Source organism: Hemitrygon akajei, chromosome 14 (assembly GCF_048418815.1).
Source record: "Hemitrygon akajei chromosome 14, sHemAka1.3, whole genome shotgun sequence".
NCBI lineage: Eukaryota > Metazoa > Chordata > Chondrichthyes > Myliobatiformes > Dasyatidae > Hemitrygon > Hemitrygon akajei.
Genome location: NC_133137.1, coordinates 70,192,931 through 70,218,676, shown reverse-complemented (window position 1 = coordinate 70,218,676; position 25,746 = coordinate 70,192,931). Strand labels below are relative to the sequence as shown.

The window sequence follows — 25,746 nt, the reverse complement described above, 5'->3', positions numbered from 1 at the left end:
TTTTGCCCTCAATTTGGTAGCAATGACTAATCCACCATTGGGTAGAGAATTCCAAAGACTCACCATCATGAGTGAATAAATTTCTTATTTCAGACCTCAATTAGTTACTCCATATTCATCCCTATTTCTAGACTCCTCAGCTATGTTAGCTTTCAGTGACTTGTATATAAGAGACAAAGATCCCTTTGAACATCAACATTCCCATCTCTCAATATTTGCCTTCTATCAAAATGGATATCTTCAAATTTTCCACACTTCCACCACCGTGTCATTGCCCATTCCTTCAGCTCAACTATATTTTTGAAGCCATTTGCATCCCCTTCATTCACATGGCTTTAAGTCATCCGCATACAGCAGTATTAAATGAAAATTATATTCCACAAAAGGTTTCTTCTTTTTCTTGACAAGTGAGAAAGTGCAAGGAAAAAAAGATAACATACACAAGTACATTTTGGACCAAGTGACTTTATTGTCCATACATATGCCTATTTCCCCTCACACCATAAAACCACCTATGATCCAATCAAGGTCATTATATATTGAATAAAAAGCCTTTTCCATACTGAACCAACAAGACTTGAATATTTATTCACAATTCTCTTGAAATGAGCCTTGTAGCCATCAACTGCCCCACAAGTTTTCCACATTGTACTCAAGCTATAAATGCTGTCTACTCATCCCTAACCATATGAACAATCACGAAAAAATACAAGAGCACATTGTGAGAGAGTAACATTGTATTGGTATGGCATCACACTCAGTAAAGCAAAAAGTTTTAAGAACAGAGTTGTGCATCTGAAAGTAAATGAGGTACATGGTAAAGTTACTGTGCCCAATAGGGAGCTTTAAGTCTGTGCAATCTGCTTGTGCATCTCTCAGCTGAAGCAGCAATGTACAACAGAGTGCCACTCTTATCTCCTTAAGACAATTATGCCTTCAAAGCTCCCCAAAAACTGTATAAGTGTGAGGTATTGTAAATGCAAGCCATTTTATTGTCCAGTAAACCTGAGGTAACTATAGTCTTTGTAGAATGTGACAGAAAAAAGAAAATCATGAAAGGCTATTGCAAAAAACCGTACATGGGCACTTCCAGTAAATCAATGTACTCATTTTCCCAGGATTTTGAAACTTAAGCGGTAAAATAATATATTATAAAAATGTTTATAAAATAGCAGCACACTCAGTGAAACAATACAGCCAAGTACTGTTAATGTGAATAAGAATGAAACAAATCATAGCTTTTCATAGCAGCGCAATTAAAGATTCATACTCCATTTTCTATTCCATCAACCCAAGTCAGGCTGCTCCAATTCAGCAAAAACCTATTTCTCAAAAATACCTTTAGTCCAGCTTTTCACAAATCTCTAGACCAACTTTTTAATCAATAGCTTTAATTTCAAATTTAAGACCATTATCAAACATGTGCAAATAAACCTCCCAAACTCTTTACCAACTATGTCCTAACGATGGAGCAGAAGAATTCAAGTAGACTGAATACAAATTCTCAAATAACAACTAGTTCTGAACCATGATATTTGCTGCTTCTTGCACCAGCAATGATTCTCATCCAAATGTCCAAAGCTTGGCACACCTGTGGCACACAAGAGCCTTCTGTGACACTGACAACACATGAAGTTACTGAACATCTGTGGAATGTTGCAACCCAAACTGGAATGTCTTCCTTACAAAGTAGTTTCTTTTTACAGCAATACCATAATTACATTGTACACCGGAAACTGGGAAACAATTCAATTTCATAAACCATTCCATTCATTCCTTGGGAAATATATTCAAAGTGCTTTTCAAATGAAATGGTTTACAATAATGGTAACTGTGAGCCAATGCTTGTGCATAATAAATGATTGAGAATTATAATTCTGAAAAATGTTACACCTTATTTCAATTGCAAGTATAGAATTAGGTTTCTTCATTCTTCAAAATTCCAGGTAGTCAAACACTTAAGGTTTCTATAGGAGATCAAAGTACGGAATAAAAAATTCCTATCAGCAGATTCAATGGCAAGTGTAATCAACTGATTGGTAGTTGGATAGGGAGTTCTCTGGATGCACTCAAATTTGGCCCACAGCTAGAGAAACACTTATAAATTGGAGCCAGCAATGCTGTTGAATAGAATGAACCATTTCTGAGAGAGAAACCAAAATCTGAGAGACATGTAATGAAACAGGCACAAACAAAAACAGATGCAGAAAATGAAGAGGAGAAAAGTGAAACAAACACAGGCATGAAAAATATGAAACCAACACAGGGGAAGTGAAAATACATGATTTCAAAGTTAAAAGATTAGAAAGAGCCACTAATGCTCCTTTCGTTATCACTGGAATTCAGTAACTCCCTAAGTAACAATTCTGTGGGAGCATCTGGACTATCTGGACTGCAGCTGTTCAAGATGACTCTTCACCACCTTCTCAAGGATGGTTAGGGGCATAAAATAAATTGTAACCTTGCTGTGAATGCCCAGATCTCACAAATAAATTAAAAACAGAGAAACACACAAGTAGGTAAAAATGAGAGACAAGTATAAGTATGACATTGAGAGAAGAGTGATAAAACAGACAAGCTCACACAAAAACAAATTAAGTTGATTTAAAAGAAAATGACTTTCTGGACAATCACCAAACTTTCAAGGCAAAATATATACCCAGTGTACAATCTGCTGCAGGGCAATCCTCCAGTAACTCATTTCACAGGAAGATACAAGGTTCAATATCTTAAAGCAGTTAAATTCCTTCTACACTGAAGATGGTTCATTCATAAGAGAATATTATTTCCCAGCAACCCTCCCCATGTCTTCAGCTTTGCCATCTGAATTGAGCCACAAATCATAGACATTTCCTCAAATCTGAAGAGGGTGCATGCACCATAAAATTGAACAGTAAATATCTAGTCATTTGATCCCACATACACAGGCCTGCATTTAGCTAGCTATTTTATGCTTTTGAAGCACGTTCATCATTGATAATATAATAGCAATTATGCAAACATACATGGTGGGATTCCCTTCTGCAGAACACCCTAGGCACCAGAGTTTTAATATCAGTTTTTTTTTCTAAAAGCTTTCAGATAGTTTCTATGTAGGAGCATCGTAAAATGGAAAGAAACAAGATTTATTCCTAAAGGGAAGATCACGCAGGGTCGTTTCCACTCCAGCTGCCTTACAGGTTTACATTTCTCACATCTGTGGGAGTGCTGGCCTGGTCCAGTTCAACCATCCTCTTTGAAGGGTTCCTCTGCTGTGGGATTTGTCTCAGGTTGCTCACCAGTAATGATTCAATCTGCTCCTGGCAAGCTCTCAGGCAATCCTATTGGAGAGAGGTAAACCAAACCATGAATGTCCATACCTTTCAAAATAAATATCAACCTGTGAAACTCAAATATTCAGCCCCCAGAGCAAAGGAAGATGCAATATGTACTGTAATAAATATTCTTTCCAATTTTTATTATATATTTTCAATGTGTTTTGTCTCACAAGTTTTTCCTTTATCTCTGTATCATAATTAAAGGTAAACTGTTTAGTAGACAGACATTAGTTAGAATTTGTTCGTTAAATAAACACTGGACTGGATCAAGCTCATCTGTAGTTCACTCGATGGAGCGCTACCAGCCATCTGATGTCCAACTCCCCTTGCCTTCCTCTACCCATACCACCCTGATACGTCTGCCTTTTGCTTTTCCTTATTTGACCACAAGTACAAAGATGAGCTGATATCAGATGCTAGCACATACAACTTCCCCCACCACGTCCAGACTTGCCGTAATAGTGGGACACCTATGTGCTGAGGGAGAGAAGCACTCGTGACAGAACTTGCCAGCATAACAAGTGTGACCTCACTTATTTGAAAAGGGGTTGCTCTCCTATGGAGAAAAAAGATGAGCAGTTTCTTTCCATGTTTTCAATTACTTGCTAACATCCAAACTAGAACAAGATATAGGGAAAGGCAAGAGAGCAGGAAAGTGGTGTTGATGCCATAATTTCTTCTCAGCAGTTAATTGGATACAAAGGCAAACGAGGTGTCAGCCAGCCTACTCCAGTTGTTACTGAATTCTTATTTAATTTTTGTTTACATAATCATCCCGATTTTGCTTTGAAATTTAGATCACTGAACAATTATCAATGATATTCAAGAACAATTCCAAATATCTTTAAGTTTGGTGAACAGTCATAGATCTCGGGGTGGACCCAAGATCCAACAACTGAGACCATGCTTCAATGCATTCCCCGTAGTGACTTGTATACTGGAGGGAAAGCCTGACCAGCCATCCCTATATAGAATGTTTAGATCCCAGAGGTGGCCAGAATGATCCAGTCCATAAAGTTAATAGTATAATATAGGAATACTGACAAAATAAAAACAAGAATCTCAAAAACATTTGCCAAGCACTTATGAATTAATTTTTGCAGTCACTTTAGCTTAAAAGATACTCAATATTTACCTATGTTAAGACACGTTTTAAAAGTGGCCAGCATGCCCCTCACAGCTCAAGCAAACTGTATTTGTTTCTGACCTTTAGTTCAATCCTTCTGGAGACTGCACCTTCTCCTTATGATTGCACTGATTTATTTCTGGGTGTTCTGGCTTCTTCCCACATCCCAAAACCCGATGGGTGGTAGGTTCCCATCACTGCCTGTAAGGAGCTTGTACGTTTTCCCCGAGACCACTTGGGTTTCCTCCGGGTGATCAAGTTTCCCCCCACAGTCCAAAGAAGTACTGGATGGCAGTTTAATTAGTTATTTTAAATTGTCCCATGATTAGGGTAGAATTAAATTGTGGGATTTTAGGTGGCGAGGTTCGAAGGACTAGGAGGGCCTATTTCACACAGCACCTCAATAAATAAATAAATTTAACTCTATATTGCAAATTGTTCCAGGTTGGGTGTGATTCATAGAGCCTGCATGGAGTTGCTGGGAATCCGGAGAATTAAAAAAAAATAGGTTGACTGCAAGAGGATACTTGATGGTCAATGCAGAGCCAGTGGGCTGAATGGCCCATTTCTGTGCAGCAAATTTAGAGCAGCAAACAAATAATTTTAAATAAATTTTGCTTTAATACCATAAGACGTAGGAATAGAATTAGGCCATTTGGCCCATTGAGTCTGTTCCGCTATTCCATCATGGAAATATATTCTCCTTCTCAACCTCATTCTCCTGGCTTCTTGCCTTAACTTTTGACAGACTTCTAATCAAAAACCTAACAACCTCCACTTTAAATACACCCAATGACTTGGCCTCCATAGCCATGTGTAGCAATGAATTCCAGATTCACCACTTCTGACTAATGAAATTTCTCATCTCTGTTCTAAAGGTACGTCTCTCTATTCTAAGAATGTGCCCTCTGGTCCTAGACTCCCTTACTATAGAAAACATCCTCTCCACATGCATTCTATCTAGGCCTTTCAATTTTTGATAGGTTTCAATGAGATCCCCCTTCCCCATTCTTCTAAACTCCAGTGAGTACAGGCCCAGAGCCATCAAACACTTGTAGTTTGTAGGAAAACCATTTTGACTTGTAGGACAACCGCATCAAAAGTATTTTTGTGCAACTAGACATTCTGACTGACACTAACTCTATGCTGGCTCTATACTGGGAATACTAAGTCAATGCCTTTAGTCACAGCTATAAAATCTGCTGCTATCCATTCATTTATTCCCCGCCTCCACCACTCACAAGGGGTAAATGAGGCTTTGAAAAAAGAACTGGACATGGGAACAGAAAACTGGTGGTATCACATTAGTCGTGTGTTACACTTTGGCTGAGTATTCAGCTCCATTGACTGCAAAAACTGCTCATTGGCCATGTCTTACAACAATCGGCAAGAAAGATTTCTCCTGTGTTGTATCCCCCTCAATTCGTCTTACTTCATTCCCTTGGTTGTGTTATTCAACTGACCCACCGGATCTTTTGGGGTCAGCCTTTTTCAGTTTCAGTGCCAGCTCCTAGCCTGGGTTTGGGTGGGGGTGGGTTGGCGCAATGAGGAAAAAGAAGAGGAGAAAGAGAATCTGGCACAGCTGCAGTTGCAAACTAAAGGCAAACTGATTTATTTCTCCAGCAAGAAGAAAGAAGTCAGGAAATCACTGCAGTTGCTGAAGAATAGTGCAACGTCTACACAGAACCTCTCCATTCACTGATGCAGCTGCTCCTTCAGAAATGGATGAAAGAAGAATTACCCTGTTTGGCACTGAAGGGCTTCCTCCACACTGACAAGTTGTGCAGAGTGTGTGGAAGTTATTAGAAAGAGCAAGTGTGTGTCCAGAGGAACAGGGTGCAGATCAGGAAGAAAAATTAAGACTACCCAGTGGCACCTTATACCAATCAGAAGGGCAAAGTATGCATTTACCATGCTTTACAGCTTAACTGCAGTAAACAAAGCAAGCAGATCACAATTCAGGTCTCATTTTCATCTATAGGTTGAAATCACAAATGCAACCTGAAGAATAAACATAATCCATTCTGTCCACGCAGATGAGTTTCTCAAAACATTTGACCAATTTCATCCTAAAGCTAAAATCACGTACCTCTATTGAGAATCTAACTTAACACTTAACAACACTTAGCCATGTTAAACTGTAACTGCCAATTATCATTCTTGCCTCCAAGAGTTAAAGTCGCCACATTTTGTCATATAAACTTAGACCCACATCATACCTGGCCCCACACAAAGAAGCATTGTACACTTGCACATTATTCAACAAGGAAAGCTTTCAAACTGCAATATAGCAGTGGAACTACTGCTGCATTAATACTTCTATGAAAAGCAAGATTGCAGTAAATATACAGCACGTTTTTCTTGGTGACATGCATCTGTAAACTTACAACATCTCAGTCATAAGTCACTGGCTGTAACCCAGAGTAGCAAATTTATTTGGGGATGAATTGAACTTCGTAGATTTAAGGTAATACATCTATGTATCCTGTTACTGGACAGTTTAGATGGAATAGGAGATGATGAAGCTGATGGTCTTTGTCAAGCTCAATGTTATCACTGTTTTTGATTATTCGTCCTCTCCCACTCATGCAGACTTTCTAACATACTGTTATGACACATAATTGTATATGCTCATGATTGCCCCAGAGCTTTACAAATAGTCAACAGATCATTTTTTAGGAGCCATTATACACTTATAAAACTTTAGGGGGAAAAAAAAGCCTTTGGCTCATTGTGCCCATGTCAAGACAAAAAAAAAACCACACTAAATTAGTCTAGTTGCAATTCCTAGTTCCATCTTCATTCCTGTGAGTTATAGTTCAAGTGCTCATGCATGTTTTTAAAATGCACTAGACTTCTGCCTGCATTATCATTTCAAATAGTATGTGATGCCTCGCCCTCCAACTTCCTCAATTTCCCACTAATTCCGCTCCAAATATCTGAATTCTATGCTCTCCTGTCATTGACCTCAAATGTGGGGGGTGGGGGAGGAGTCCTTCCTATTTACCTAGCCTCAGTCCCTGATAACCTTATATATTATTAAATCTTGCTTCAACTTTCTAAATTCAAAAGAAAATACACCCAGCTTATTAAGTTTCTTCTTGCAACTAACATTCTCCTGTCCTGCCTTCATCCCTGAAAACCTTACCTGTATTCTGCCCAATGCAATAATATATCCTATAATGTGGTAGATAGAATCGATCCAATTCCCGACAATGCCTGCAAGTAGTTTGTACGTACTCCGTGACTACGTGGATTTCCTCTGGACGTTCCGGTTTTCTCCCACAGTCCAAAGATGCACCAGTTGGTAAGTTAACTGGACATTGTAAATTGTCCTGTGATTAGGTTAGAGTTAAATCAGGGGATCACTGGGCAGAGCTGCTCGAGGGCTGGAGGGACCTATTTCACGCTGTATCTCAATACATTAAAAAAATAAACTCTGGCTGACTAGCCTTTATATAATCTTGGCTTGAATATTCAGTGCCTCAACATTCAATATCATTTGTCCTCCATCCTGCAATCATTAATGACCTGTGGACCTTCTGTCCAAGGTCTTGATGTACTGCTATTTACCAGGCCACTTATGCAGAAGATAGTAAAGACCAGCAAATTTAAAGATGGTCCTGTACATCTGACCATTCGTACTGCGTGAGAAACTAGTGATGGTCAGGATGCCAGAACAACTGATGCACTTAACCAAAATATTATAATGATATTTATTTTTCTCTGAAAAGGTAGATGCACCCCCTGGAATATTAAAGCTGTACCATTGAAGCACACATTCACTTTATACTGAGTCATGCTCAAGTCTTAGAACAGGACTTGAGATCATTGTGCAACCACCAGAGAGAAAGCAATACACTCCATTGCATCATTTAAGCAATACTAAAGCAAATGATGTGTCTGGATATTATTTTTTATAATTCGTAAGGTAATCTGCTCAACTACCCCACTCTTTTAAAATGCTGCTTGGAAATAAAAATCAGTTAGTAGAATATTTTTTTTTTTTAAAAAAACAGCTCTTTGCAATTTAATCTTTCCTCAAATTAGCTCCATCGATACCAAGCAAACAGAGAAAATTACTTCTTTTGCACATTAGCCATGTACAACTATCCACAGTGAGAACACAAGTGTTTCACATATCAAATGAACATGGATATTCAATTCGGCACTGTGCAGCATGTCATAGTTTCAGGGCAACAATTACACTAAGAGCTTCCTTGCAATAGCAGGCTTAAAAAAAAGACAAAACTCAAACCCCCCCCAACAAAGAGGGGAAAAAAAAAGAAAAAAATGCAACTTAAATGTAGATGTTACAAACCTGAATTCATGTTTAGTTTATGAACACCTTTAGATCTTCAACACATTTCTCAATTTTGCCATTTGAGACTTTATAGAACAGCTGATAAATTCCAGTTTCTTAAAAAGAAAGCTGTCTTGTGTTTATAAAACACTGAGAATATGTATGGTGGGGGAAAGTGGATGATGTGATTAAAATTATATTCTGAGAGTCAAGATTCAGTACAATAGAGAGCTGTGTTTTGTAGTCCATTTCTTTTAATTCAGGGTTAAGCCATCACCTTTGCATTGCTCTGACAAGCAATGCCTCAATATTAGCCCACTTGAAAACACTGATGCTATTTTAGCACAAGAGAAAAAAAACATTCAATTGTAACATTTTAAAGATTTTTAGTTCAACATTGGTGAATAACAAACCTGAAAGTGGATATGACTTTATTAGTTCAAAAGTTACTAACGAGGTTGATTGCATAATGCGTTAAGAGTGTAGACTTCCTTCTCCTTCAACAGCAGTAAAATGCAGATGGCAGACTTAATCACCAAAATTTTTGATTAATTAAGAAAACTGAACAAATTGTGTATTGAAATGAAGACATACATATTAACACAAGAAAGAAAAACAAAATGCTGGGATTGATTTTTATCCATTATAAAAGGTACCCATTATTACTGGTTGTTAACAGCATGTGGAACATGGGTGACCTAATCCACTGCTTCAAAATTACTGGGGACAAAAGAACACAGGAAATTAGACTCTGGCAGTGGAACACGGTATTCTTCCATAGCAACACTGAAACATAGGAACCTACTATTTTTCTGCTAAATGAACAAGGGGGCGAGGGGTAAAGACAACTGCTGGTTTCTATAAGAGGACAGGGTAATGGAGGAGGGGTTGGTTACTGAAGATTTTATGTAAATGAATGGGGGAAGGGTGCTTAAAGATTCTTGCACAAGGGTGAGCTGCAAGGCAGATCAATTTGAGCAGGAAGATTACTTTGACAAAGTATGTGCTGGCAGAGAATCACACTGAACTTTAGTTTCAAGTCACAAGTATTTATAAGGCTCAATTTACCTTTGTGTCTTTCAAGATGAAATCTTCAGAAATATGCACTAAATCAATTTATGTCCAGGCTAAAATGCAATCCTGTTTATTTTCATTTATTCAAACGCCACATTTCATTACATGTATAAAATGTTATTTAAATTATACAAAACTGTGCAAAGACTGCCACCAAAGCTGCAAAAGAATATTTTAAAAGCTAACCCAAACCCTCAAATGCATTAATGGCAGAGTCTACAATAAGCTTCCAAAACAAACCAGCACACAAAGGGTTAAGGATTGCTTATAGTCACCCTTAGAAATTCTCTAAAACTCATTTCCCTTTGATCTTTAAGCTCACTGGCACAGGGTAACCTGCCACACCGTGCTTTTCACTGTGAATAGGATCCGAGGTCTGATGGAATAATAACTAACAATTATTCTATTCTGTAGCTGCATCACCCTACTGTTACTCCACATGCAAAACACTCAAATTGGGAAACTGAATGAATGCTATGAGCTGCCAACTCAGGCAGATACAAGTAGGAAACGATCTCATTCTTCCATTCATTTCAGTCAATCCTAGCTGCTGTTTTCTTGCATACTAAGTACAGTCTGCAAACAAACAAAGCAGGACGAGGGAGCGGGTTTGTCATATGCTTCCAAACCACAAGCATTAAGCAGCACAAAGAGTGGATAAACACTTAGTTCCCCCAAAGAAGTATTACATGACCCCATCCTAAAATTAATTCTACCTGGAGGGAGATAACACAGTATGCAATCATACGCGAGCTATCCTCAGAGGTCAATGTCAATTGCTTAGCATAGTATGGGCAGATAGCAAGAAGGATGCTAGGACCAAACATATTCATGTCCTGGTAGATTTAATAATCTTCCTTAGCAACAATGTGTGCACAATTTTCAGTCTGGCAATATGCATCTTGTTTGGCCCACTAATGCACAAAGCTGGCCCTCACCATATGCATTAGGCATATGCAATTTTACTTGGTAATAACCCAAGATTGAAAAAGGGAAATAAACAGAGACAAGACCGCCCTGTACTCAGCTTAAAAAGATTAATGACACTACTGCACACACCACAGAGAAAAATCATAAGAGGAACTCAGAAAATGCTTATTTTTTAAATTTCTTTGAACACTTGTTTATAGTGATTTAAGTATTGAAGATGGGAAAATGCACTAGTTGACCAGGTAGGACAGGTGGAACCTGAAACCACAAGATAGTCCCCAATAATATATCTAACAAGACTGGCAAGTCTTAAATTGATGCAGTCTAGACTCCTGAAACCTCCAAGAGGACCACAAACTTGTGGTTTCCAGGTTTGCATGCCTCAATGACCTGGACAGCTATGCTTGCTGGAGCCAGGGTTTTATGCTTTAGCTCTTGGTAGGTTCAGCCATGCCAAACAGGTCAAAGGGTAGAGACCAAACTAAGAATAGTCCACCAGACCTCCAGGGTCACGAGTTCAGCACAGGGCTAATAAACCCAGCTGGCCAAACAAAACTGTTACAGAAACAGCAATGAAGAATCTTTCTACACCTGTGTGCGACAGTATTCCTGAGTCTCTAGCTGGGACTTGCATGGCTGGCAGTAGTGAAAACCAAGAGGAAGCTATTGGCACAATAAAGGAAACTTTGAACACTGTCAAGACCAAGACCAAAGTTAGTTTCTGAAATGAATGGACTAGTACAGACAGCAATGGAGGACCTTCACTGTTGCTTAAACACCAGCAGGCATAATGGGCAGCATGTAAATAAGACTCCTGAAAGAGATCATTAAGTTGGTACAGCTTTGTCCCACACCCACCAAATTTGATGTCCTTTGCATATTTCAAGAGAAAATATACATTAAGAACTTAGGACAGTGTCCCTGATGTTTTAAGCTATGAGAATATTTAAATGCAGGGCAAATTATTTGTGTTATTATAATTGATCTCAATGAACAAATATTTTCTGGATGACTATAATTCAAAGTACATTAATTATTAAAGAATATACAAATTATACATCCATAAGCAGAAAATTCTCAAAGTTGTATAATTTATACATTCTTTGATAATAGATGTACTTTGAATCTACCAGAGAATTGATTGGAATAAATTATCACTACAGATACTTGTGACACCTGGATAGCACTGATATAGCATGGTCATTTACAGTTGCTTCAACCTTTGTGAACTCACATTTTCAAAGTGGAGTTTTCCCAATTATGTGCAATGTGATGCAATACACTTGACTGTCTAATGTCATTCTTCACAAGATACTCTGATATGTACTTCCCGAGAACAGACATACCTTTCTAGGTACACGACCTGGTTTGAAAATGCTTCCCTCCAATCATTTTCTTTGAAAGATGACCACCAGTTAGTTTCATCTTAGAATTTCGATTCCAAAGCATGGTGTTTAGAAGCAGGAGCTTTCATGAAATAAGACTACAGCTATAATCTCTGTTTCAACTGCCACAGTGTTACTGTGTGCTCAATATCAGACTGAGGAGCAGTCTTTTAAATTAACCACCACAAATCTCTCAGTTCAAAGGGCAAGTACTTCAACATAAACCTCATTCTGTATCATGTTCAACTGCTTCCACTGGAAGGCAGGTTCACTGAAGTCTTTATTGCCTTAAAAAGCAGGAAAGGGCACTCAAAACATGCTGAGCCTCTACTCTGTCCCAGCTGACCCCCTCCAATGTCACTCTATTCAGCGCTCAGTACCTTCCCTTGTACTTCCTGCTCAACATCACGATAAACTTCTCCCAATATGGTGTATCTGCACTGATGCTTGCTTCAAGTGGGAGTGATGGCTGGTGCACAGGTAACCCATTACTCTTTGGTTGCGCTTGATTGATCACTGGATTATCTGCAAAAGATTAGGTGGTTCTTTAGCAGCATAGGCACACTTACCTACTTGAATTTCATTGCATATAATTTACATGTTCTTTATCATTGCTAATGAACACCTTCATAATCAATAAACATGCTACATACCAGTAGTTCAAGGTTCCCGCCTCCAATCTTTTCTAGCTACCAACTCACAAATAAATCAGAAACGCTTCCTTACATGAGGAGTTGAGTTTGTCTTTGTTTATGAAACCTGCCGTATAATGGGCCAGTTTTGTCTTTAAAAATAAAAGCAATAGTGATTTAGACAATGATTTAACATAAGGTAGCTCCTTCCAGCAATACTTCCCTTTTCCATCATAGAACAAAGTCATTTTCACAGCTTGCTACATCTTATATCTTACTCGGGGCATTTTCACTAATATCCACAAACTTTCTTTCAATACACATTTAACATCCAGCATCAGCATTCAATGTGCTTAATTGTTTTAGTGCACTTTTAATTTACAATATTTATTAATATCTTTCAATTCTTAAAAGAAACAGAAAAGACTGGAATGTGGCATGCCAGACAGCAGAGGAGAGAGAAAAATGAAGCTAATATGTTTTTTGGTTGTTAATTCTGCTTCACTGACCATAACTGCTGTCTGGCCTATAGTATATTTCCAGTGTTTTATTTTTATTTGAGGTTGCATGAATCTGCAGTATTTTATGTGTGTTCTCACGTTAAGCAGCTTCCTTCAAATTGACTATCAGAACCTAGTTTTGGGAGTTTCACATACAGTACTCTACTTGTTGATCCTAAACACATTTGAATATATACTTTACCAACTACTGCCACTTCTGCACCAAAACTCTTATCTCACTGTCACAATTTTTTCAGTCCAGAATTCTGTATTTAGGGACCACAGGTGTTAGCACCTTCAAAATGGAATGGGCTAACCTTGATCTGGAAAAGCAGCCTTTTTGATCAGTTTCTCCCGTCAACAAATGTGATGATCTAATAGATACCAATATCTGTAAAGTCCTCATGATAAAAATTTCCCCTCTCAATTCTTGGACATTACACAGATTTTTTTGTTATTAGCAAGAGGTAAGTAAAGGAATCATTATTGCAGTCAGGCAAAAAATCAACTGATAGAAACAAGATGATGTTGTCCAAAACAGCATGTTCTTAGACTGGGTCTTTGTTTATGAAACCCAATTCCAAGCATTGAAAAACAAATGCCAGAAGCTTACCTTCACCCCCCACCCCCCACCAAGTTTAGCAAATTGAGAAAATACACTCAGTGGTCATTTATTGTATTAGCTATAACTGTACGCCTGCTCATTAAAGCAAATATCTAATCAGCCAATCAAGTGGCAGCAACTTAATGCATTAAAGCATACAGACATGGTCGAGAGGTTCAGTTGTTGTTCAAACCAGAGATCAGACTGGGGAAGAAATGTGATATAAATGACTTTGACCATGGAAGGATTGTTGGTGCCAGGTGCAGCGTTTTAAGTTTCTCAGGAACTGCTGATTTCCTGGGTTTTTCCACACACAGTTGTCTCCAGAGTGTACAGAAAATGGTGCAAGAAACAAAAAACATCTAGTTCTGTGAGCAAAAATACCTTGTTAATGAGAGGTCAGAGGAAATAGCCAGACTGGTTCAAGTTGGCAGGAAGTAGTAGTAACTCAAATAACCATGCATTACAACAGTGGTATGAAGAAAAACATCTCCGAACACACATGTCAAACCTTGAAGTGGATGGGCTAAAGCAACAGAAGACCATGAAAATACAGTGGTCATTTTATTAGGTACAGAAGGTACCTAATAAAGTAGACACTGAGTGTACATCTTCAGTTCCAAAAGAACTTCCAAATGTCTTTATGTACAACATAATATTAAAAAAACAGATGTGATGCATAATCAAGTCAACTTTTTTCTCTCGTAGCTATAAGTTTGGTCTTGCACTTGGTCAATACCTGTTCCTTTGCAACAGGAGTATAATGTATGTAGCATACCAAGCAAAGTGAGTATCATGCTAAGGCTCTGATAAGACTTGCCCAAGTTCACAGCAGCATTCAGGGCAATCTATTTTAATGCCAAACTACAGAGAAATGATGTTTAATGATCACATAGCAATGTAATGTTCAAATGACTTGATTAATAAAAGCAAACTTAAGGTTGGAAGTGGATCGATGTTGGAAAGACTGAAAACCTTGAATATAACAGCTGAATGTTAAAACCTGAATATAAACAGCTGAATTTTATTACTCTTCTTTCTCAATGGACTTTTCCACTGATGTAATAAGTTGATTCTAAGCCATCCTCTGTGCATTATCATTTCCCCCACCAACAACAACACTATCGTCTAGTTAGTCTACTTGAACTATCCACATGAAAAATCAGTACAAAGTAAATTGAACAAATTAAACAATATCATACTTAATTTCCAAAAGATTTTTTCGAAATGGATGCAATGCAAAACAGGTCAATTGCAGCATGAGCAATTCTACAAGATGAATTTTCATACAAGTTTTAAGCATTCAAGATTTGTATAAATGCAATGACTACAGCATTCCATATTTCTATTCCCACTCCACTAATCTGGTAAATTACTGACGGAAGACAAAGCTATGAGAAACACAATACTAAATGGTTAATAAGTACAAGTACCTCTATCTCTGAACATGCACATTTGCATTTAACCCCCAAAAATTCCATCAGTGTTACTGATTGATCCAGATTTCAGAACTCCATAAGATTAAACTTCATCTTCTCAATTGATTAATTTTCACTTCTACTTCAGAATTTCAATCTGCAAGTAGCTTTAAGTGTTAATATTCAAGAAGTTTAATTGAAAGTGAATCTGAGATCCAAAACTGACAATATCCATGGACATTGGCTGTCAAACATTCGCCAGAGCCTTTAAATAGTGTACTCACCACATCTGTGTGGGTGATTTTGGCCAGGAGTTTTGTCAGGTTGTCGTTGAAAAGTGAACAGTAGCCAATATGAAGCTGAAGTCCACATATTGCTGCCCCCACACTTCCGGTAGCAATCATTGATGGTGGGTACATGGCAAATTTGAAATCTGCAGGGGTAAAAGCAAGAAAAACTTAAAATCTTGAATCAAGTACTCATGCTCCAAATGCACATGAGTTATATATATTTTTAAATGAAATTTATAAAATCATGTCTCCATGTTGAACACACATTTTGCACATAAATTAATAACTGAGCAGACGGATCCAAATAAAACTCAGATTAGTTACAACATATTTTAAGTCGTCAAAACATATGGCACCCTTTTCAGTAAAAGGGCATCCCAGTAGCAAACCGATCATGAAAATCTGAATAAAGAACCACAGTGCTCCTGCCAACCAACTCTGCTGTAGGTCTGTTTCTACATGTGGTCACATGAACACAATTTCAAAACCGTGTAACCTCGTAGGCTCCTTTAAACATCACTCACAATACAAATGAGACAGTTAGCAAATGGCTAGAGGCCCAGTGTGACTAATGTCTTGCTTCCAAAGCCTCACATAGTCTCTACCTCCACTCTTCCTTTCCTCCATAGCAAACATCATAACCTTGGCTATCAAAGCTCCACATGTCCTTTCTTTGTTGTGTAAAACAGAGTGATTTGTATCAACGGTTTCTATTTTTAGCATATTAATTAACTACTGCAACTGGTGAGGCAAGTGTCTCCAACAGGAGAGTGTGGCACCATTGTGTGGAGTCACCTCCTCATCTTTTCCTATTGAAAATCATGGAAATGACCTTCCAGCTGATATGAATTCAAACTGACAAGCTCACAAAAGGTCTGAGAGCAGGGCACTCATTTCACACACACAAGGGTTGCCAGCTCACCCGACCAAGCTAGAAGGGGAGGATTTTATTATGAATTGCAACACTGTAAGTCACTAAGATGGGGATAATTTAGCAAAAAAAATTAGCAATCTGCAATATTTTTTTTTTAAAAAGTCCCAATGAATAAAATCTCCTCACTGCTCCAAAATCTTCATCAACAATCTAGAAGTTATAATTCAATTATTTGCCAATATGTGTACCAGATAAAGGCAGCATTTTTAATTGCACATCTGTGCTTATCAAATTTCAAGTAACATACACTTGTCTGCTTCATGCTTTAAAACAGGATCAATGAAAGAAAAACGAAGGATTTGATATGCACAAAAACCCAATGGTCACAACTTATTTTAGTCATTACAATTCAAATATACGGTGCTGTCTTGCTTCTTACTAGAAAAACTAAACTCTTTTAAAAAAAATGGATATTAAAAAAGACACTTCTCAAATTCTTTACCACTCAGTTTTATAGCTTAGTTAATTAAATTGGAACTTTCTTTTCACTGCCACTTTTACCTACTACAGAAAAAAATGTTTGAATGGAACACATTTTGAATTCTATATGCAGTGAAAACAGCAAGAAAATACTTTTTAAAAAAGTGCAGCACCTTTGCACAGAAACTAGAAATGCTGCTTCAAAGAAAGTTCTAAAGAACCTCGGTTTGATACCAACCTCAGGTACCGTCTGTGTGGAGTTTGAACGTCCTTCCAGTGATCTGACTGCATGGCTACTTGCCAAGTTTCCTGGTTTCCTCCCCCCAAATGATTGTAGGTTGCTAGGTTAATTGGTCACTGCAAATTATATTGGGATGACTGAAGAACCAGAGTTAAGCTGATGGTTATGTTGACAGAATGTTACATACAAATCAATAAATGAGGTTTGTTTGGGAGCTAGCATACATTTATTGGGCTGATAATTCCTTCTGAAGATGCAAAAAAAGTATTAAAAATGAAATTAAATACTCTGACCCTCAATCCTAATTACGCCCTTCCACACAAGAACCATCACCATTGGAGATGAAACTTAAAGAAACACAGAAACAAAACAACAAAAAAAGCCTGGCAGCATCTCGACTTCCTTAGAAATTTGCGAACACAAGAACATTTAAAAAAAGAGCAGGAGTCGGCCATCCGGCCTGTCAAGTATGCTCCGCCATTCAATAAGATCATGGCTGATCTGGCCATGGACTCATCTCCACCTACCTGCCTTTTCCCCATAACCTTTAATTCCCCTACTATGCAAAAATCTATCCAACCTTTTCCTCAATATACTTACAGAGGAAGCCTCCACTGCTCCGCAAGATTTTCATGACGTCTAAAACTCTGACAAACTTCTATAGGTGTGTGGTGGAAAGCATACTGAGTGGCTGCATCACAGCCTGAATGGAACATCAACGGCCTTGAATGGAAAATCCTATAAAAAGTAGCGGATACAGTCCAGTCCATCATGGGCAAAGCCCTCCCCTCCACTGAGCACATTTACATTGATCATTGTCGCAGGAAAGCAGCATCCATCATCGGGGACCCCCACCACCCAGATCATACTCCCTTCTCACTGCTGCTATCGGAAAGGTGGTACAGGAGCCTCAGTACTCACACCACCAGGTTCAGGAGCAGCTATTACCCCTGAACCATCAGGCTCTTGAACCAGAGTGGATAACTTCATTTGTCCCACCACTGAACTGTTCCCACAACCCTGGGCCCACTTTCAAGGACTATCTCATGTTCTCAATATTTATTAATTTCTTGATTTTTTATTTTGCATTTGCAGTTTGTTCTCTTGTACACTGGTTGTCCACCCTATTGGGTGCCGTCTTTCACTGATTTTATCATGGTAATTGGTTTTACTGAATATGCCCACAAGAAAATGAATCGCAGGTTGTATATGGTGACGTGTATGTACTTTGAAAATAAACTTACTTTGAAATTCGTAGACGCTGAAGAAAATATGGTCAACCAATGCTAAAGTGGCATACTAAACACTGAGGTCCACGAGTTAAAACCATAGATTATGGCTTAACTTGTGGACCATATGACAGAAAGCATAAACTACCGGTACTGTGTTCCAAATAGATGCATTATTAATCTAGTTATGATGAATTACTAAATGCTTTGCAGAGCACAATCAAAAAATGATCTCTAGTTTCATAAAATGGAGGCTTTAAATATTATAAACATGACAACTAGGTGCAAGTTAAAACTGGTAAAGCAGCAAAGTTCACTGCATGGAACAATGAACAATTTCTTGAAACAGTCCACAAAAATCCCAGGAAACATTCAATGAACAATTGGACATCGCAATACTGGCAATAGAGTGTAAGCCTCTGGATAGATAAATTATGATGAACTTCATGATTTGCCCCAATTGTGATCTGGTAAATCAACATGGAAGTCAATAATCATCAAACAAAGGATCATTTACAGCACTACTAGTTTGGCTCACAAAACTTGTACAATAAGAACTAGTAGTAACCAATGTGGTCAGTTTCTTCACCAGGGATTAATACGAGGTTAATATCTAAGATCTACTTTAGTTCACAGCATAAAATTTATGTCAGGAAATATGGGATACCTTTGTCCTGGACAACCTTGTCTGTACTAACATAACATCTTTCCTGGAAACAACTCTTATAACCATAACTAATAGAATGTGTACAAAGTTGGCTAGTACATTATTATTCTATTGAACTATTCTATACAGATTTGAGAGAGTAGTATTGACTTTAACTTAATTCACCACAATTTTGAGCACAAATAGCTGAAACAGAGCTTGAGTTTACATTGACAGGAATCAGACTGAAATGCTGTTCTTGAATATTTCACTCAAGTATACATATTCAAAACATTATTCTAAGTGCTACAGCTAAAGTGAAAAATATTAAAGTTTAAGTCTTGACGAAAATATAAGCAAAAAAAATGCTCTGGTGACTGCAATTGCAGTGTGACAATATTATGTCAAAGATAAACTGTTTTTGCAAAGCAGATATTCTGCAATCCATGAACTCTACTATTTCATACTAGTGGGCAGCTACTTGGTATATGGAAGCGTGCTTAATTTTCTACGTAAGCTCAAACCAGATGGTCCAAATATCCTTCCTTCCTTTCTTTTCTTTTTAAATCTTTTTATTAATTTTAAGAAAAGCATTAGTGAAATATGAATACAAAACATTTGAGAGTACATAATAGTTTAAAGAAACAATCAGATACGTAATAATCAATATATAAGACCTCCCAAACTCATAGTATTAATGTAAAAGAATCGAAAAAGAGAAAAAAAAACCCCAACAATAACTAAAAGAAAACTTTAAAAAAACCTAACCAACACGGGCAATTGCATAATGTTAAATACATACAGTAGTGCCGATAACTCCGAACCTCGATCCAAATAATTAAGGATAATAACAGTAAGGTTTAGGATCAGACCATTTAACTCATATGAAAATGTTGAATAAATGGTCTCCAAGTTTCCTCAAATTTAACTGAAGAATCAAAAACCACACTTCTAATTTTTTCTAAACTCAGACAAGAAATAGTTTGAGAAAACCACTGAAATACAGTTGGAGGGTTAATTTCTTTCCAATTCAGTAAAATAGATCTTCTAGCCATTAATGTAACAAATGCAATCATTCGTTGAGATGAAGCGGATAGACGATTATTATCTATCATTGGTAAACCAAAAATTGCAGTAAAAGGATGCGGTTGGAGATTGATATTTAAAACTCTTGAAATAATATTAAAAATATCTTTCCAATAATTTTGTAAACAAGGACAAGACCAAAACATATGAGTCAATGAAGCAACATCAGAATGACATCTGTCACAGGTTGAATTAACATAAGAATAAAATCGAGCAAGTTTATCTTTAGACATGTGAGCTCTATGTACAACCTTAATATCCTTCCTTGTCTACACATACCTTTGTGTGGGGCTACACAATTTTTTTTGAAAAGATCAAGTTTCTCAATAACTTTCATACAATGACTGACAGGTGGCTTTAAAAGTATGAATTATGAATATGTTAATTCCCTGAACAGGGACCCACCTTCTGTAACCCAGGTTACTCTACACGTCCCCTATTGTTAGTAGTTACTGCAGTGGTCTTTGAACTTTATTGCATTGTATGAACAAAAGATATGGTATTGCTGTCGTCAGTGTTCTCAGCCTGCTTTGGAACAATCGTTTTATCAAAGTGCTATTTTGAAAGTGAAAATACTCTTAAGGACTCTAAGTTGGAACTTAATAATGTCTGTCATTTAAGATAAAAACATGGGAAAGATCATTTTGTGAAAAACAGTTCCTAGGCATATTGTTACAGTTTCTTAAATATACAGCACACAAAAGAACAACACAAAAGAAAATGCACGAGAATTGACCTATCCATTAATACATTTTAAAATAAATAGTAGTACATCAATTTTCTATTACCAGTCAAAAATCAAGCATATTTTTCAATTTAAGTCCATTAGAAGGATGACAGACAGAATAGGACCAACTTCTGACTCTTAACATCGTTCTCATTTGTACATTTCATATATGAACTTCAAATCAGTAAGGCTAATTAAAATTCCCCATTAAAAAAAATATGCTGTGTTGTAGTCATACCCTTCCACTGAAGGGGGCATTATAACTCCTCGCTAACAGAATGCTATTATTGCAGTGGCAAATTTATAAAATATTTCCATTATAAGTTTACTAGAAGTGCACAACAATAGTTTTCCATACATGATACACGAATAAATACTCATAAATGGCTCACATTATTAAACAATGCATCATTAAATAAAAGCTCCAACGTCCATTGAAAAAGTTCTAGAAGAAAAACTGGATGTGATGCAGGGGGCCGTATACATAAAGTCCCAATCTCTTCCAATGAAAACAATTTTACACCATCAGAAGGATTGTCATTTTATTACCTATTTTTGAAATTTTCTCCATACCTTTCATCTAGTCTGCAACTCAAACATAAGTGGCACGGTAGCTGAGTGGTTAGCATGCTTTACAGCGCAGGTAACCCTGCCACCTGCAAGGAGTTTATTCTCCCCATGATCGTGTGGATTTCCTCAGGGAGCTCCAGTTTCCTCCCACGGCCCATGCCGCTTGGTAGGTCATTGTAAATTGTAACTTGATAGGATCAAATTGGGGGATAGCGGCATGGCTCGAAAGGCCCACTCCATGCCATGCTGTATCTCAATCAATAAATAACTGCAACTTCCCATACCAAGGTCTTTCATCTATAAACAATATCTTGCTCATACCTGTGGCACAAAGGGCAATGAAGGTGTGTGCGTCCTTTTTGATCAATGGCAGCTTGTCTTTAGGCAGGGTAAGCTTGTGTAGAATGTATTCAATAAAGTCATGTGGGGTCACTGCTGCAAGGTTCCACTTCAACTTCCCCAAAACTACCAACTCCCATTCCTGACAAACGAAAGATATATAATGGCTTATTAATCAAAATGTTGCATTGGAAGACAACATTTAAGAACAAAATAAATACCCGCAAGTCTCAAAAGGGAACAGATTCTAAACAAAAAACAGACAATAGACAATAGGTGCAGAAGTAGACCATTCAGCCCTTCGAGCCTGCACCGCCATTTTGAGATCATGGCTGATCAATTACTGTCAATACCCGGTTCCTGCCTTGTCCCCATATCCCTTGATTCCCCTATCCATAAGTTACCTATCTAGCTCCTTCTTGAAAGCATCCAGAGAATTGGCCTCCACTACCTTCCGAGGCAGCGCATTCCAGACCCCCATAACTCTCTGGGAGAAGAAGTTTTTCCTTAACTCTGTCCTAAATTCCCCCCTTTGAATCCTTCCTTCTCTGGGGGATGAACTGATTTTGCACCTTGTGCATTATTCCCAAGAATACCTGCCATTGATGTTCCACTGTCTTTTCTGCTAGGCTATCCGTCCAGTCAACTTTGGCCAGCTCCTCCCTCATGGCTCCATAGTTTCCCCTGTTCGTCTGCAACACTGACACCTCCGAGTTGCCCTTATCCTTCTCAAATTGCAGATAAAAGCTTATCATATTGTGATCACTACCTCCTAATGGCTCCTTTACTGTGAGATCACTTATCAAATCCTGTTCATTACATAACACTAAATCCAGAATAGTTTTGTCCCTGGTCGGCTCTCGTACAAGCTGTTCCAAGAATGCATCCCGTAGGCACTCTACAAACTCCCTATCCTGTGGTCCAGCACCAACCTGATTCTCCCAGTTCACCTGCATGTTGAAATCCCCCATAACTACTGCGACATTACCTTTGCCACATGCCAATGTTAACTCCCTATTCAACTTGTGAAAGATATGACACTGGCTCATTTTCAGACCAGGTTTTGGTAAAGTTTTGGATATCTCCCTCCAGGGGGAGCTACAGTTAATTTGGACCATTGGTTTCATTGTTAAAAGGGGGGCAGATTTTCTACCCCTGCATTCAACATTTCAAATTTAGACTAAACATTTTTACTTTATTCAGCAAACAATGATAAAAAGCCGCCACTTAAATTACATTGTTGCAGAATAAATCCAACTTACAATAGTGTATACAGTACTCATAACTCACTTTAATTTTAATCTCTTGTAGTTATTTCCTTTGCTGTGGACCAGAGCCAGGGTGCAGGGTCTTAATATGAATATCTGATCATTTTGTACTACAATGAGGCAAAATATTTTTTAAGTAAAGGATTTCTAATCTTTGGTATTTTCTACTAGAGGGGTACAGATGCCCAGTTTTATTACATACACTGAGTTTAACAAATTAAGAAAAATGAAGAGTATATGAATCAGCAGGAAAGTAGACTGGGCCAAAACAAGTTCAGCCATAACATTTTTAACTTGCAGACCAGACTTCTTGTGGCTCTCAAAGGCCACATGACCTCCAGCTTTTGTTTGTTCCACTGTTCTGTGGTAGTTCCTAAAGCGCGATGTTTACCCAACTACATATCTGAGGAAAACAAGCTTTTTAAAATGTCAACTTCAAAATGTTCAATTGCATTCTGAAAAACAATTGAATCATTGTAAATTTGAGTACAGTTTAAGATTCCAAAAGAGTTTTTGCAGCTGAACACCTTCATGATTTCCTACAAAATGCAAATATGAAACAGCTATGTAGATCTATTGAAAAGCAAGTACAATTAAGACTCAGGGAAAGGTTTTACAATAATGTCTTGTTTAGACAGCAACAGAATGAGGAATTACCAGAAGCTCGCACGGTGTGATGGAGTTTTCAGTGTAAATGCAAAGTTTTTCTGCTGTTAGAGGAATAGTCTCTTTGAACTTGGATGCAAGGAACATACAGACAGCTCCAAGCAGCTGCAGATGGCATTTGGTGGTCTGCACAATTGATAAGAATCTGTCCAGGTAATTCATCGCCAAAGGAAAAACTTCCTCCTCACACTTCTGTTCCTCGCAGACCTAAGGGAAAAAATGGGCTTAAAAATTAGGGATAACAAGGTCATAAAAAGTACCAGAAGTGGTGAGCAAGGCCCTGGTACCGGCCCTAACCTGACACATTCCTCACGTTTACTCAGCAAGAAATGATTCAAAGTCACAATCACACACCAACATGTTTAGAGATTACCGGAAGCATTTGGTTAATTTCTGAAAATTAATTGAAATAAAGGTTTATATTCACCTCTGGAAGCACTGCAGTCAACCAAAACTTCAGAGAAACTTAACCTTGAAAGGCCATGGACCACCAACTCTCACAACCAGCTGCAGTAGTTAGTCAGGCTATCTGGCTGAGGCCCCTGCCTCAGTCACTCTGTTTCTCATCTGATAAACTTCCTCACCTACTCATGCTCACCCTCCAGCCTCTGCCCACTCTCTCTTATCCCCCATTTAAAATCAGCACATAAACACACTAAATCTGTCCCCACCTGATGCAATACCTCACTGGCGCCCACACCACCGATCTGACACTTTCGAGTGCCCCTCCACATACAAGAATGTGCCTCGCCCCCTCACTTTCTGGTCAGACCGGAGCCAGACCTTTTTTTCCCCTCCCGGTTGCCAGCACAACTGAGTGGAAAAGTCCGCGCAAAGTGGCACCCAGAAGCAAGTGGCTCCCCTGACCGGGCAAACGGGAAAGAGGTCACACTTTTTTGTACGACTACCCCCACCCCAGGATCTTTAGGCCCGTATGCATCAGCGGGAACTACATGGAAAACCCCTTTTGCGCCCCGGCCTGTGGAAGAGTTATAGGGGTAGTGAGGGGTGGGGAATGGAAAACGATCAGAGACCCTGGGACCCAAGGGAGGAGGTACCTAGATCGGGCTAAGATGGGAAGCGCAGGGAATGTTTGGGAATGGAATCGCGACGTGGGGACCCCGAGCTCGGGACGAGCTGACAGAGAGAGGGGGTTCGGGTTGTCAACAGCGACCTACCTCCAGCATCCAGGTGGCCACCATCCTTCGCATGAAGGGCTTGATGTCCTGCTGGACGCACTTGAAGTACGAACCGGCCGGCTGGTACCGCTCTTCCAGCACCAGCAGATTGTGCAGCACCCGCTCGTCATTCAGCAGGTTGGAGTCGGGCAGCGCCCTCCTCACCGAATCCACCTCGCAACACAGCAGCTCCATGGCCAGCAAAGGAGCGGAGGGGAGGCAAGGGTGACAGGCTATTGGCCCACCCTGGCTCAAACTTTTGCTCTGAAGTCGGGCGGCGCAGGACAGGCTGACGCAGGGAGCGGGCAGCCCCTTCCTTATGTCGAAGCAGCCGGGCAAACGCACACAACATCAAAAAGCTGGCAGGGGGAAGCGGGGAGGCCGGCGGCGGGGGAGGGCGCGCACACACATCGGGACCGCTCGCTTACAGGCCTCCAACTCCTCGGCAGGCCGGAACCGCGGCCCCAGTGCCTCTCATAGCTGGGGAGTGGGAGGCGAGCGAAGCGGTCCGCAGCCGACCCAAGGGCAGGACCGGTCAGGCTGAGGCTGGGTCTGAAAACTGCGGGTTTAACTGAGATCGAACCCGAGTCCGCCTCCCTCCTATTTGCGCTTCGGCGGGCTCCACATCACTCCGCCCCTTTGTCAATGATTGACAGGCCGGAGGAACTACGCCTCACACTGATTGGCAGAGCCCGTCCACACCAGCGGTTCCGCGTCCCGCTCTGTGACTGGCAGTATTAGGGGACGGGACATGGGAAACGATCTGGAAGTCACTACACCAAGTGTAGTGTATCGAAGTTTGCTGATGACACTAAACTGAGTGGAAAAGCTAATTGTGCAGAAGATGCGGAGAGTCTGCAGAG

At 39.1% G+C, this 25,746-nt stretch overlaps 1 protein-coding gene across 2 annotated transcripts; it reads right to left on the bottom strand.

The window, feature by feature from the left end:
* ccnd2a (cyclin D2, a) lies at positions 1-25,531 on the bottom strand. 2 transcript variants are annotated; one of them, XR_012101420.1, is made up of 6 exons: positions 24,884-25,531; positions 23,697-23,912; positions 21,754-21,913; positions 15,574-15,722; positions 12,516-12,660; positions 3,188-3,320 (listed from the first exon to the last, which is right to left on the bottom strand). XR_012101420.1 is itself a non-coding variant. In XM_073066334.1 (5 exons), exons 1-5 carry the CDS (start codon positions 25,076-25,078, stop codon positions 3,174-3,176), a joined length of 867 nt encoding a protein of 288 aa, XP_072922435.1. In that variant the 5' UTR covers positions 25,079-25,531; the 3' UTR covers positions 1-3,173. The 2 variants fall into 2 exon arrangements, 1 of the variants encoding a protein (XP_072922435.1); XM_073066334.1 differs by lacking the exon at positions 12,516-12,660 and having other exon boundaries at positions 1-3,320.
* Between the last annotated feature and the right edge of the window lie 215 nt (positions 25,532-25,746).